The 15,405-nt window shown below is 38.5% G+C and overlaps 1 protein-coding gene across 4 annotated transcripts in view; it reads left to right on the top strand.

Moving 5' to 3' along the window:
- Positions 1-15,405, top strand: part of FMNL2 (formin like 2) — a 202,837-nt gene that overhangs the window by 126,028 nt on the left and 61,404 nt on the right. For all 4 annotated transcript variants that reach the window (XM_087710499.1, XM_087710482.1, XM_087710489.1 and 1 more), the window contains exons 3-6: positions 5,028-5,108; positions 6,160-6,236; positions 9,184-9,267; positions 11,510-11,662. In XM_087710499.1, coding sequence (XP_087566625.1) covers positions 5,028-5,108; positions 6,160-6,236; positions 9,184-9,267; positions 11,510-11,662 — 395 coding nt within the window. The remainder of the gene's footprint in view (positions 1-5,027; positions 5,109-6,159; positions 6,237-9,183; positions 9,268-11,509; positions 11,663-15,405) is intronic.

The following is a 15,405-nucleotide window of genomic DNA, read 5'->3' as shown; positions in this document are numbered from 1 at the left end:
TTTTATTTTTCCTAAGAAACACACACACACACACACACACACACACACACACACACTGTAAATCATTTGAAAATAATTAAATACATCTTGTGAGAAATAAAAAGAAAGTAGAGTTGTCTTCATGATGGCATAAATATTCATTAGTAAGTGATTCACATGGTCACATTTTGATGCAAACTGACATATCTCACAAATTAGTTCACATGCCTTAATGCTAAACTGCAATCTTGATTCATACAGCCCACATTCTGCAAATTATTTGCATTAAAATGTTTGCATAGATATTTTCACATAACAATAAAGATAACGTAATTCTAAGCCAGGAGAAACAAGCAAAAATAGGTATTAAAAGTTGTGTCATTTGTGATTCATTTTTTTAAAGGAAGTAATTGAGCATTCTGTTTCCCTTTTCATATGGTTATCCATATTCAGAAGGTGTAGTGTTAATTTTAAGATAAATAGAAATAAGCATGTTAATATGCCAGATTCTTCACTGACATAGAAAACAGGATCTGTTAAATATAGTGTAGTACTGTGATATAATGTAAATCTACGGAAGTTAATCAGGCATTGAAAATATTGTACAGAAGAAAATCCAATGTATAAACCTGCATATAATGCTGGAAATCAGGTTATAATTTATAAATATGGCATTAAGGTAAAACAAGGAAAACATGCTTTTAGAAATCCTTATCCATTGGGGGTAAGAAAGCAAATTGCACTGTAGGAGTTCGTTCAAGTTTATAGCTTTTCTATAGCTTTCATGAGTATAATCACCAATATGTTTGTTGAGTAGGAGCTAAGTAATTGAACGTAGAATTCATTATTCAATCCTATGTCGATTTATTTAGAAGCAAGTTCTGGAATTTAGTGAGCTTTATATTCCCCAAAATTATACCTCAGTTCCTCAAATATCGATTTGTAGGTGTTTAAGATAGGTTAAGCCAATGAAGCTCCACAATAATTTGTATGTCTGTATGGCAGCGTTCTGCACACCTTCAGCGTTTAGTCAGGCCGGCAACATGACCATGGAGATGTCTTCAGACAGCACTGGCTTTTCGACTTTGAAACAGAGATGAGCACCGTGCCCTAGAGTTGCTAATGACTAGCACATATGTGTGAGGGGAACCTTTAACTTTTATAGCATTAAGGATGATTTTAAAATATTGCTCTTACAGACCAATAGGACAGTGATGCCTAACCTTTTTTGGCTCGTTTGCCAAAAGTGGGGGGAGAGCAGGGGGGTAGTGCACGGGCGTGCCACACCCATAATGCTATGCATGCGACCCCAGCGCACATGCACCCCCCACCATCTGAATTTGGCAGACTTTTTCTGCCTTCCTCAGGCTCCAGAGGCTTTCTAGGAGCCTGAGGGGGGGAACAGCCTCCCCCGGCCCCGGAGACCCTCCAAAGGCTTCAGGAGATTTCTTAAAGTCTGTGGAAAAACCTGGCCTTACGGGTGAACCAGAAGTTTGAGAACGGATTTCCGGTTTGCTCATAAAGCCGTTTTTCATCTCCGGAGCCTTCAGGAAAGCCTCCTGAAGGCTCCGTAAGGAGAAAAATGGCCTCAAAAGAAGACTGAAGTCAGCTGGCCAACGTGCGCATGCACACTGGAGCTGACAGGGCAACACCTCGCATGTCCTAATAAATGTCTCTGTGTGCTACCTGTGGGCAGGATTTGTGAAGCAGAATCTATGACGTGCGTATCACAGAACAAGTAATAGGCCAGGCCTCTTTACCTTCTGAAAACTCTGCAGGTGGGTCTTGCTCTCACATGGTCTCTGGACACCCCCCCCCCAAATTGTGTGAGAATGGCCTGTGTTTTTCCTTTCTTTTTGGCGACTGCAAGCCCACCCAAGAGCATTCTTCAAATTTTTAAGGCTTCTAGAGCTGCCTTGGATAGGCATTTAAAAAAATATTTACAATTATAAAAACATTTATTTATTAAATAATAAATCTAAACAACTCAATTTAATTTTTATTACTTTTTATGATTTTTTTTCTCTTTCTCTCTCTGTTTGAGAGAGGGAGAGGGAGGGAGAGAAAGAGAGAGAGATGCCAGCAGAGTCAAAGAAGGCATTTTCTTATTTTTTTGACTCACAGTCAATTATCTGGGACTTCAGCAAACACAGCTGATTGCAATTCCACATCTTGGAAGAGACTTAACAAGTTGAACAGCCATCCCCAGTTCCTAAGATGCCTTTAAATGATAGTTTTGTGGAAGAATTGGGGCTCCTCTTCCTCCTTTTACAGATAAGGTAAATCTTGCTTCTCCTGCAGAAATAAGCTGCTTGTGAATGATAGATCCTTGCTCTGAATTGTCATCTCAGATATATACATCCGCTCTGTGATAGCAAAGCAGAAATGACACTGTGAGCAGTCAAGCTGTATTTCAGAAGGGAACAATTTGGAGCGGAAAAGGATTCAGCGAAGGTTTCCTCTTTTCCCACATTCATGTTTGAAGGATAATTTTCTTCTTCTGAGAACACAGAAAAGATACTGCTGGGTTATTTTCAGGAAGAAAACTATTAAGCACCTTCTTCTGTTTTCCCGGAATAGATTTTAAAGACAGAAAAGAAAAGTAAAAGTTATAGTGCTGTGTGCATTCCAACATTTGTATCATTTGAGATAGAGTAGGTGCAAGGTTTGTTTTCATAATGAAACCGTATACATAAATGATTAACCATTTGAACTTTGAATAGTTATATCATTGAAGATATTTCCACCTTCTTTATTTCACTTTAATGGCACTTTCTTTTTATGATCTTCTCTTTTCATGTAGTTTATTGAAACGCCCAACTTTCTATGCTGTAATTGCCAGGTATTTAACTACAAAGCAATATTGGAAAGAGGCATACATTGACAGAGAATGAGGATTGCCTTGTTATCGCAATGTACATTTATTAAAAATTAACAGATTTTAAAGGAGCAAGGAGCTCAGATTTCTGAGAAATGAAAGTGGATTTCTCATGTTTTGAAAATTAACCACCTTTTTTTAAAATGAGCCTAGGGAAAATATTAGAAGTCCCTCAGTTTTAACATTACAATCAGTAGACCATAGTTAGTTGGTTTACTACTTTTCTACATTGCCACACTCCTGAGGACTCTCTTCAGTTTACAATCTAAAATGACAGGAGACATGAAAAAAACAATACAAATGCAAAGAAAGAAATAATTTAAAATTTGATGTTGTTATTAAGCCCTCTGCAGACACCATTGTTATGTTCAAAGGTTCTCCTGAACAGTTCTGTTTCAATAGCCTTCTCGAAGGAGTCTAGGACAACTTGCACCAGGCAATTCACCACAGGACAACTTACCATGGCCATGTCACCATGGGGCAATTCAAAGCAGGATAACTCAAGAGAAGGACAAGCGAATTGCAGCGGATCTTGTCTTACTTTACGTTTGAACCTTCCCAAGTTTGAAGTCCTCAAGGCTGGGGTGACCTGCAATTCCACTTGTCCCCCTCTTGAGTAATGCCACATTGAATTGTCTCGTGGCAAGTTGTCCTGTAGTGAGTTGGCTGTGGCAAATTGTCCCATAGCGAGTTGACCTCAGTGAGTCAACCGAAGTGAGTTGGCCAGGGTGGGAGGGAAATTTCCAAGAGGGAAGTGCTCCAGAGGGATTGCCGCGACACCTAAAAGGTTCTGATTTTGCTCCATTTCCTGAATCTTAGAAGGAGATCCTCTACCTTCTTCTTAATTTTGAGCACTTGTTGGGCAAATTCTCTTTGAAATAAAAAAAAAATTATAATTGTATAAAGGTATAAACAATTAATTGTATAAATGAATGAAAAATCAAGTTTGGTGGAATGCAGTCTTCATGAACATGGTTTACTGCGCATGTGTTAGGCTACATGTAGTCCCTGACTTGCAGCCATGAATTTAACGACCATTCAATGTTACAACGGCACTGGGAAAAAAAGACAGGACTAGTTTCCATTGCAGCATCCCCACGGTCATGTGATCAGAATTTGGGTGATTGGCAACTGACATATATTTATGACAGTTGCATTATCCTGAGGTCATGTGATCACCATTTGTTACCTTACCAGCTAGCGTCTGACAAGCAAAGTCAGTGGGGGGAGCCTGATTCACTTAATGACCACATGATCCACTTAAAAACTGCAGTGATTTGATTAACAACTGTTGCAGAAAAGTTATAAAATGGGGCAAAACACACTTAATAACTGTACTGCTTAGGTATGGAAATTTTGGGGCTCCATTGTGATTATAAATCAAGGAATACCTTTCCCACCCCCAAGTTCTTGGTCAGCATGTCCATCGAGGAGTTGATGTAAAATAGTTTCTTTCCACGATAACAAGACAACTTCTAGGATAATAAAACTCAAAACTGTAGTATCATGATCTGTGCTCATATGTTCAGTCTGATAGCCTCGATAATATTCATCATTTTCTCTTTTAACAGAATATATAATTTATGTAAGTAAAGTATTTGGCCTTTGCTTCTAATACACAAATAAAGAAAATATTAATTAAACAAAGAAATAACAAAAGCAGTGAGGCATGCTTCTTTATATAGATACTAGCCAATAACCCAGCATTGCCTGGATATTTATTTATAGGGGGAAAATGTCTGGACCAAAAGTAATTTCTAATGTTGGATTTTCCCCCTTACCAGAGGGAGCCCCCTTGTGGAGTACTGTGAAGCCTTTACCAGGGCAACGTCACTGCGCTATACAGTAGAAGCCATTTTACGGCAGTAAAATAGAATCCATTTAAAGGCACAACATGCTGCATATTAACAATCACCCCAAGGGGTGTTAGGGATGTCTTACCCACACAGTATTTGTTTCCAGAGGATAAGTCACCTATGTACCACGTTTGGTTGAAATTGCTCCAGACTTTCCAGAGTTATGCTGGAACATACACATACACAGCTGTATGTATGTATGTATGTATGTATGTATGTATGTATGTATGTATGTATGTATGTATGTATGTATAAAAGATTAGTTACTATATTTGGTAAACAACAGCTAATGATTACTTTTTTTTTATTTACAGGAAAGATTCCAAGTCAAGAATCCACCTCATACATATATACAGAAATTAAAAGGCTATCTTGATCCAGCTGTAACTAGGAAGGTAAGAAAGAGATGGGATTTTTTCTCTCTTGTTCTCTTGCTTAAAGGACAGTCATTTTTGCCAGATCAAGCAGAAAAGCTTTCTCTATTTGCTAGAAATGAGGAGGAAAAGAAAGCTCTTGCACATTTTGAAAGCTATGGTTGTTTTCCAGACCCTTTGCTGAGAGTATCTCCATTCGTCTTTGGAGATTAGTATGAGGACCTTCTTTTTCAAAGCTTGTCAGGAATGGTGCTCTATGGATAATAATTCTTTGTCAACAAGTGCACAGCTCCAGTGTAACCATAGAAACGAAAGTTAGGCAAAATTTGGGGTGATCCATAAGCCACATTCAAAAAATTTTTTTAAGAAGCGGAGAGTAAAGAAGTCTGCAGAGGATTTACATTTTTTTCCCCTCTCAAGTTTTTGAGAGTCTTGATTTATACTATTTTTTTTAAAAAAAAGATATTTTATTTGGAAATTACATTGTATGTTTTCCATGTGTTTCCTGCTTCACAACAAGCAGGGAAATCCTGCTGCCAGTTTTAAGAAACTGGGTCACTAAAATTCAGTGGAAGCTGCTTTGGGTGTTACAAACAAAAGGAAATATGAAGATGCAAGTTGCCTATCCTGGTGCAGACTGATGAACTATTCTAAGAGTTTTCGTCCAGGTTTAGTTTGCTGTCATTATCCTGTCCAGATTGTTATGTTCCTCTCCCCCCCCCTCTGAAGATCATCCTAGGAAATATTACCATATTGTATGTGTACAAATCATGGAGGAAATGGTTACCTATGAAAGATCTTTTGTGTAGACTATTTGAAGATTTGATTAGATAAAATTATTTGTGTGTGGTAGTGGATGTGTTTGTGCTTAAAAAACATAGACTCAGAAGAGTTGTCCTGTTTATCATTTTTTTAAAACGTACTGTACATCCTGTTCTTGATATCTTGAAGGGCACTTGGTTTATTTCATAATAGAAAGAAGAAAAATCTATAAGGGTTAGGCTATAGAATTGTCATCCTCATTAATTTAGACATCATATAAGATTTTTTTCCCCTTTCTTGTAAATTCTAGAAATTTAGGAGAAGAGTTCAAGAATCTACACAAGTTTTACGGGAACTAGAAATTTCTTTAAGGACTAATCACATTGGGTAAGTTGTTTTTTTTTAAAAAAAGCAATTGTATTTGAGGAAATGATTTGGGGCATAAACTATTGTCACTGTTATTATTCAATTTTTTAAAGTCAATCATGGGATTGTATGAGAATCTCAAGATTGACTTCAAAGAAGCTCTAGCGTTCCTTTGCTTGAAAAGTGACATCTGTTGAATAGAATAGGTTCATCCCCAAGGCACTGTGGCTTAGGGATGTACTTAGTTTTAACAGAAGCATTAGGCTTCTTGTGGGGAAGGAAAATTAAGGAAAAATGCAGGGTTGCTTCAAAACAAATTGTACTTTATCGTCTCCTAAGTAGAAGGAAACTGCTTTTGTTTAAAAGTTGTGGTTCTTTATCCTTCCTCCCCTTCCACCTTTTCAGTGAAGTTAAATTGACCATGAAATACCAATGCTAGGCCAACATTTCCAAGAGATAATTGGCAGTGAGTGAAGATTTAGATAGTATTTTGGAGATAAGAAGCCAGGGAAATCTGTAAGCAATTGCAACAGTTTTGCCATCAATTAAATTCCAGATTTCAGCAGTATTTGCTAAGCCAAATACTTTACAGCAGTCAGTCTTTCTTTTTTCCTTTTCCTTTTTATTTTCAAACTGCTGACTCTTTCAAAACTCCAGGCATTGTGATGTGATGGCAATTATTAGCTGTGACTTCTTATTAGAGATTACACCTGCCAGATTCATTAGGATTTAGACATCATACTAGGAAAAGGTTTAAATGTAACTGTTAGCTGAGCAAAGTAATTGCATGTTACAGTGCTTTTGCACATAACTAACTGGAGAGTAGAAATAGAAACTTCCTGTGCATAGTAAACTCTCACATTTTAGGTATGTCATGATGTTCTTCATGATTTCCTTTAAAAATAAGACAGAAGAGCATTCTATATTTTTTGTTTCGTTTTTGCATTTCATACTTTGAATGGTGAATAAGAATTAGCAAGATTAACTTTGTGCATGTTTCACTTATAGATCTTTCATTGCATAAACCATAGTATGTCAGTCGATGAGAAATGGCTATGTGACTTGTACAATTAAAAGATCTAAGCGGCATGGACTATTTCTTTAATGAGGGACTGTGTTGTGTTAATAGCCCAAGATATGTTTCTTCTTCAAGACTAATGCGTTTTTTTCTGATCCTATATGCAAGGTTTCTTTTCAAGGCATGATTGCCTTATTGGTAAACCAAATACTATTTGGAGATCTTAAGTAGGTATTTAGTTATGTTGGTATATTGAGCCATGGAAATGACTTTGAGAAACTGTTACAAGTAATCAAATTGCACCAAAATATGTTTTGAGCCTGGAGTAATGGGGAAGTAATAGGAAGAGCCTCAGTTTGGCTCCTCCCTGATTATAAGAAGGAGGGGAGAATAAACACAGATTGGCAGCTTTCCATTATAAACATACAAGTTTCCCCTGTCCAGGCATGTGTGACTCTGGGGTGTGTGTGTGTGTGTGCTCATCTCCGTTTCTTAGTCGAGAGATCCAATATTGTCTGAACACAATTTCTATGGTCATGTATGCCAAAGGTGCACAGAATGCTGTTACCTTCCCACTGAAGTGGTACCTATTAATCTATTCCCATTTGCATACTTTTGAACTGTTAGATGGGGAGGAGGCAGAAGTGGGAATTCACCCTGTCACACTGTGCTCGGGTCTCGAACCCAGGCTGTCAACTTTCCAGCTGATAAGCTCAGCGCCTTTAATCTCTGAGCCCTTGTGCCCCCATATTCTGTTATAGCCCTTACTCAATAAAGTATAGCACTAATCTTCTGGTGTATCTGTTATATCCACAAAAGGCTAACCATCAAGTTGAAAGCCAGTTGGCATTATTCAGTTGGAATCCAAATAAAATATTAAGAATTTGATTCTGTTAAATAGTTGAATGATAGAATGGACTACAATGAGGTTCATTTGTTATAGTTTGGGTCCCATTCCCCCTGCAAAAATGCTCTTGGGAATACAAAATCCGCGTATGGTTTTATTTTGGCATAGTTCAATTGATTGAGTACGTTACTTGAGTTACTTTGTTCCATCTATATGTGCTACTTCGATGCATGAAAAATTGAAAAAAATGAAGAAGCTAAAATGTTCTGGTACTTCAGAATTCAAAACAGACAGCCACATGCCACATAATACCCGAGACTTAACAAGTGTGGATAACAGTGACAAAAAAGTCTGGATAGTGGATATGCAGTATCTGGAGACAGCAGAATAGAAGAGAGAGAATTGGAGAAGATAATAAAATACAAAGAGTTGCAAATAGAAATAGAACAACTGTGGCAAAAAGAAGTCAAGTACCAATAATCATAGGCGCCTTGGGTGTAATCCCAAAATAACTGAAGTACCACTTGAACATCATTGGCATTGACAAAATCACTATCAAACAGTTGCAACAGGCATCTTTACTCAGAATATCTTACATCCTATGATGATACCTTTAACACTATCAAACATCAACGTCTGCCTGTCCCAGGTCCTTAGGAAGGACTTGATAGGTAAATAACAATGCCAAATTCAGTTTGAACATCTGACTGACTGTGTGATGAGCCATAATAATGAACACCCTAATTTTAAAAAATGCCACCTTGCTTGGAGCTGCCATATATATCCTTAGGTGCTACCTTAATAACTCTTAGGTCCTTGGATAGAATTATTAAGTTTTCACCAGTCTTAAACAGTGCATCTAATTGCAGATTACTCATCATAATAATTAACCAGTTTGCTGATGACCTCTAATAATATTTCTAAACTCTGCATGAAACAGTCACACTGAAGGTAACCCTGAATTTCGCTCTGAAAATGTGATTCTCAATCTTTTATCTTTCAGAAATTTCTGAATAAGAAATGAATACCTTTTTGGATCCTGTAATATTTGGTTTATGTAAAGATATAAATACGATGAACTCTTTTGATGATTGTTTTTCCAGGTGGGTCAGGGAATTTTTGAATGAAGACAACAAAGGCCTAGATGTTTTGGTGGAGTATTTGTCTTTTGCACAGTATGCAGTCACGTAAGTATAATATGATCCACACGCTCACAATCTGGGCAGAAGGAGAAAGATATTATTAGTGCATCCTGTTTCAGTAAACAGTGAACACAGTTGGTATAAAACCCTGTTATTCAAATAATTATACGTCTGTCTTCCTAAGATGGATGTCATAAAGTCTCTGTTCTCTGTTATGCCAATTGCGCTGCTCACTTCAGGGACAATAAATGGTAGTGTCGGTTCTGGAAACATTGGGAAGCATGATAAATGGTTATTATGTGCTGAGATCTACTGTGCCCATAGCCAAGTCTTCAGATGTGCATTGAAAGTCAACTCAAATGCACATGCAACAATAGAAAAAAACAAGAGCACAGGTGGTTTGCTGATGAGGTATACAGGAAGGTATCTTATTCCAAGTGGCTTCCGTTAAATTTCCTGAAGTCCATCTTCTCCTTTCTGAGTTCCCTTTAACTGAAGATGCCAAGAATAAAATGTAAGGATTTTCTGGTTACAAAGTGTATGACCTACAACTGGGCCAATGTTCATCTGCTCCAATTTGCAGAAGGAGATTTCATATCTTGCTGTATTGAGGTCCAGGTTGTTAGTTGCAAAGTCATATCCGACCCATCACGACTCCATGGACAACATTCCTCCAGGCTTCCTGTCCTCTACCGTCCTCTGGAGTCCATTTAAGCTCATGCCGACTACTTCAGTGACTCCATCCAGACACCTCATTTTCTATTGTCCCCTTCTTCTTTTGCCCTCAATCTTTCCCAGCATTAGACTCTTCATTCTCATTAGGTGGCCAAAGTACTTGAGTTTCATCTTCAGGATCTGGCCTTCTAAAGAGCAGTCAGGGTTGATCTCCTCTGGGACTGACCAGTTTGATTGCTTTGCAGTCCAAGGGGCTCTCAGGAGTCTTCTCCAGCACCATAGTTCAAAGGCCTCAATTCTTTGGTGCTCAGCCTTTGTTAGTCCAATTACAAAACTGGTAATTTCTATGTTGAGTGCTACAACAGAAAGAGAAGCTCACAAGGGTCATGCTTCTTTAGCCATTTGCCTGCTTTTTCTTAATACTTGAATTAGTCCTCCGGGTCACCAGTGAGAAGAAGTAGGAAGACTGCCCATAAGCTCCCCATAAGAAATCTCTCTGCTTTGCCATCCCACTGATGGAAAGTGACTTGGACTTTAGAATGAAGCCTTATTGATAGAAAGTGGCTTCAGAGCCCCATTTCCTTCCCTGCAGTGAAGGGAAGGAGCACATGCAGAATGAGAAGCTCCCGTTTCACTTGAATGTCTTCTCGATCATGATCAAAACGTTCCAAGATTCAAAAAAAGTATAAAGTTATTTTTAGGATGGAGACCTCAAAAAAGGTCTTCTACTGCTGGATAAGAAAGGACCTAAACTCTGCTAAAAGAGTAAACGAGGTAAGAAGAATGGCACATGGCAGAAAAATAACTGACTTTAAAAACAAAAGCTGCATTCACGTATAAAGCTAAACAATAATGTGGAATGTTTGGGATTGTTTGATGGGATGTGTGAATCTGTCTGCAGAAGGAAGCCATAGTTTACAAATCATGCAGGTCACATCCAATGAAAAACCAACAAACTATATTATGACGTAGAGTTCTGTGTGAACTGGCCACTCAGATAAAAGCAAGCAGCTTTTCTTACTGTCCATTCTTCCTCACATACTAAGTTTGAGAGATAACCACAAAGTCTGTGGAAGAGAATGGCATAATTCTCCTTTCAACCAGCAGTACATTAGACAAGGTTTGAGAAATAAGCCAAACAAAGGAAGATTACAGTCATGATTACAGTAATGTATTACATATGTTTGGAATTTCGCCTTGGCCAACATATTGGAAGAAACATTTCCATTGCATGTTGACAGTTGAAAGTAATTAGAATGCGTTTATTTATCTTTAAAACAAAATGCATTCTTGACATTTCATCTATGCTATAGTACGGAAAGGTTGTTTTGTCTTCCAAGAATTTAAGCAAAATTGAAATTAGGTAGAGTCTCTGTAAAGCTGTGTGACTTATTCCTCCTTTCCTTGCGGCAGCCTTTTATTCCCTCCATTTCAAGATCCAATGTTATTGTGAAACCAGCACTGAGTTTCAGCCCAAAGGAAAATGCATTTACATGGTTCTCTATCACTTTATTGTTGTAATCTATTGGGACATTTCTGAGTTCTGCAGCAGGGGGGGGGGGAAGCAGCCTCATCCTTCTCATTGGCATATGAAGTATCTATTTCTTTTCAGATTTGACTTTGAAAGCTTGGAAAATAATATGGAAAATTCAGTGGACAAAAATAAACCATGGAGTAGATCCATTGAAGATCTCCATCGAGGAAGTAACTTACCTTCTCCAATTGGCAATAGTATTTCCTGTTCCAGCAGGCATTCTACTCTAAGGTAAGATGAAGAAATAAAATTGATTTTGGGCTGTTCTTGTGGTTTGTGGAACTTTACGCCAACTTTAGTGCTTCCCATCTTGATGATGTCTTGATATCACTAGTCAGTAGAAACTGTTGCCAAACCAATCAAAATGCTCTCCACCTGCAAGAAGTTCTTCACCTTTACACCACAACAATTTTAGTTGATTAGGTAGCCAGAGAATTTCCCCTTGCCTGCCTGATAGAGTGACTGGCTTAAGGTCACCAGGTTGGCTTTTTGCCTAAGAAGGAACTAGAACTCACGGTCTTCCAGTTTCTAACCAGGTGTTTTAACTATTGCACCTCACAGGCTCCTCATAGAAATATGCTTGATTTTGGGGGAGAGGGGAGCACAGTCCATGGTTCTATATAAATATATTTTAAGTCTGCGATTCTGAACACAAACCCATGCATGGGTTCATTATGGTCTCCTTAAGAATTAGTCTGATATAGGTGCTTATGCAGCTTCGATGCTAGAGAAGAAACATACGATTCAATAATTTTGCATATAGGAATTTCACTAAGATTGAGTTCATCTTCAAGGGTTCCATTTGTTCCCTGCTACTCATAGTCCTATAGCTATCATATAAGGTAGTAATTCTTGATCAGTATTTTACTGTATTTTAGCAACATTTTATTGTTCCTGAAAGGAAGGGGGAAGGTAACTCTTAGCCTGTCAACTCTCACAGCAATCCTTTTGTGGCTCCCACAATAGCCAGGGTCTGGCTGTTAGGCTTTGGCTTCACCCTCTCTTTCAATGATTCACGATGTCACCAGTCACACCACTTCCAGTTCTTATTAGATCATTTTAAAAAACCCATGTATTATGTAACATTCATGCCTTCAGCTCCATGGATTCTTGGTGAATTACTGTATAAAAGCACCAGTGTTATATGTAAGAAGTGGCTGTTTCCCGCCAACAGGTTTGCTGCTGTATTTTGCCCCAATTGAATTTGTAGCACTCTTTTGGTAATGAGCCGAGGTGGCGCAGTGGTTAAATGCAGCACTGCAGGCTACTGCTAGATCAGCAGTTCAGCGGTTCAAATCTCACCGGCTCAGGGTTGACTCAGCCTTCCATCCTTCCGAGGTGGGTAAAATGAGGACCCAGATTGTTGGGGGCAATATGCTGACTCTCTGTAAACCGCTTAGAGAGGGCTGAAAGCCCTATGAAGCGGTATATAAGTCTACTGCTATTGCTATTGCTATTGCATTTATCAAATTCTTGTGAACGTGGTCCTGCAGCTAACCTCAGCTTTGCTTGACTCATGTGAAAGGTCATTGTGCTAATTGTGGCCTATCCTGTTTATCAATATGTGCATGTTTGCTTGGAAGCACTTCCCGACATTGTGGGCATATTTACATGCAGTCAAAACAGGGTGAAGATGCTGATCTACACAATCAACTGCTTCTCATTAGTAATGGTGGTGGCAACTTTTCAAGGTTGATTTGGAACTTGATACCCAAGCTCAGCAATTTTTTTTAGTTCAGTGGAGGCATTGCTTTTCAAATATGTATGGGGTGTAGGTGGGACCCAGGTTAAGGCATCAGGTTAGAAACCAGGACACTGTGATACTCTAGTCCCATCATAGGCACAAAGCCATCCAGGCGACTTTGGGTGAATCCCCCTCTCTCAGCCTTAGGAAGCAGACCATGGAAACCAATTCCAAAAAATCTTGCCAAGTAAACTGAAGGGAGGTGTCCAGGCAGCTGCCAGAAGTCAACATTGACATAAAGATGTGTGCATGCCAGTAATGGCTTCCTCTTATCTTTGCTACCAGTTCGGAACTGGGAGTGTGCGTGAGCTTTGCTCACGCACGGTGCTTCTGTGCATACACAGAGCATCCGTGATGACATCCGGGCGGGTAGGCGGATCCTCCCTTTCCACCACTACAGGTTCGCCTGAACCGGGGCGAACTGGCAGAATACCATCTCTGGTGCATGAGTATGTGTGCATGCACACTTACACGCATACACACACATATAAGGTGTGTGTATGCGTGTAGGTATTAAATGTTACATCATTTTAAGTTCACTGTTCCCACCTGTATTTTACAAACTTCTTAGAGAAAATGAGAATGTGTAATAGCATAATAAAAATAAAATAACTCAGATATTTTTCTCCACATGTAAACCACAGATGGTCAGGATATATCAAAGGGCTTAAAGCCGATGTCTTACAGAGGAATAATTTGCAAGAAGGGTGTTCATTTAAAATGAAGGTGCAAAAGATAGTTAAGCTACTAGCTATATATTTGAGTGAAGAATATGGAAAAGAAGGTGGCATTATTTAAAGTATAGCTTAACATTTCTGATTGGCTAAATCATTTGAACAGTTTTCGCTGCGGAGTTAAACTACCTATTAGAATATTTAATAATTTTTAGGAAATCTACTTGAACAGTACTAGCCGTTTTGGAGTGCTGCATTTTTACAAAATATTTTTTACAAGCAATAAATCAGTTGTATGGCCAACACATGTTTTCAATATTTGTGAATCTGCATTTGTTGCTGAAAAGCAAAATATAGATGCAGACTACACAGTGTCTAAATTCATTCTTTCTGGTCTTGGTTTCCCTGTATCTTCTTTCTGAAAACATTATCTAGCTTTAAAATTAGTTTCATTTTCTATTACTTTCTCATTCTTTCTTATGTTCACTGTTTTTTCTTTTTTCTCATGTCATATTTATTTATCTATTTATTTAAGAAGGCCCATCCCATTAGAATTCTTTTCTCCATCACACTTATCCAAGCCAAATGCCATCCAAATAATTCATTGTCCTGTACAACTTGAAGTGCCTCCAGAGTTACTCTTCACCTAGCTGTCTCTGGCTTTGCTTCAGCTTACAGTCTAGCAGAGTTCTATTTTTTGTTTTTACATTCAAATTTATTTATTTTTGTCTGTCTGTCTGTCTATCCACTCTATCCATCTATCCATCCACCTACCCACCCATCTGCCGGTCTGTCTGTCTATCTACTGTATCCATCCATCCATCCACCCATGGTATTTACCGACAGTGGGGCCTTAGGTCCCAAACAGCTCAGACCATGAACAATTCCAGTGCTGACCGAAAAATCTGCTAAATGTTTTACTCATGTCACGCACCTCAGGTGCCAAATAAACACAGCTGTGGCAATTTCCCCTGCCACAGCGATTTCCCTTTCCGAGCCATTTTTTTGTGCGTGCGCATGCGCAGTTTGTCTTGCTTCTGGTCACAACCAAATCAGGTGCCGACCAAAGTGCTGGAACGGATTACGGTCGATACCCGAGGTCCCACTTTATCTACTTTTATCTGGCCTTTTTTCTTTAGAATAATTCAAGAAAGCAAACATACATTGTTGCTCCTATTTTTAATTGTTCCTGGTTCCATTTAAAGCAGCATGTAGATAGGGCAATTGATTAAAATCGTTGATTATTTAAAATACATGCATGCATGTTTGTTCTAAGATGCACAACTTAATTGTGTACCTCATGTATAAGATTCCCCAGGATGTGTTTTTCTCACTTTAATGGATGTTCAGTGAAGAGAATACAGTCTCATTTATTTTAGACCAAAAGGAGATCCCAATTGCTTGCAGTTTCTATTTACTGCAAATTTAACTCACAGCTAACACACAGTGCCCTGATTTTTTTTTCTTTTTTATATTAGCATTGCAGGCAGCGGTGTCATTTGAGGGAAACAGTGACTCTTGCTGTAAAACTGCAGGGGTAATTCCAATGCCCGTGT

The sequence above is a fragment of the Thamnophis sirtalis genome, unplaced genomic scaffold (assembly GCF_051295495.1).
Source record: "Thamnophis sirtalis isolate CommonGarterSnake01/CBP01778 unplaced genomic scaffold, rThaSir2_p1.2 scaffold_1, whole genome shotgun sequence".
Lineage (NCBI taxonomy): Eukaryota > Metazoa > Chordata > Lepidosauria > Squamata > Natricidae > Thamnophis > Thamnophis sirtalis.
The sequence above is the reverse complement of the archived record's forward strand: the minus strand, read 5'-3'. Positions and strand labels throughout refer to the sequence as shown.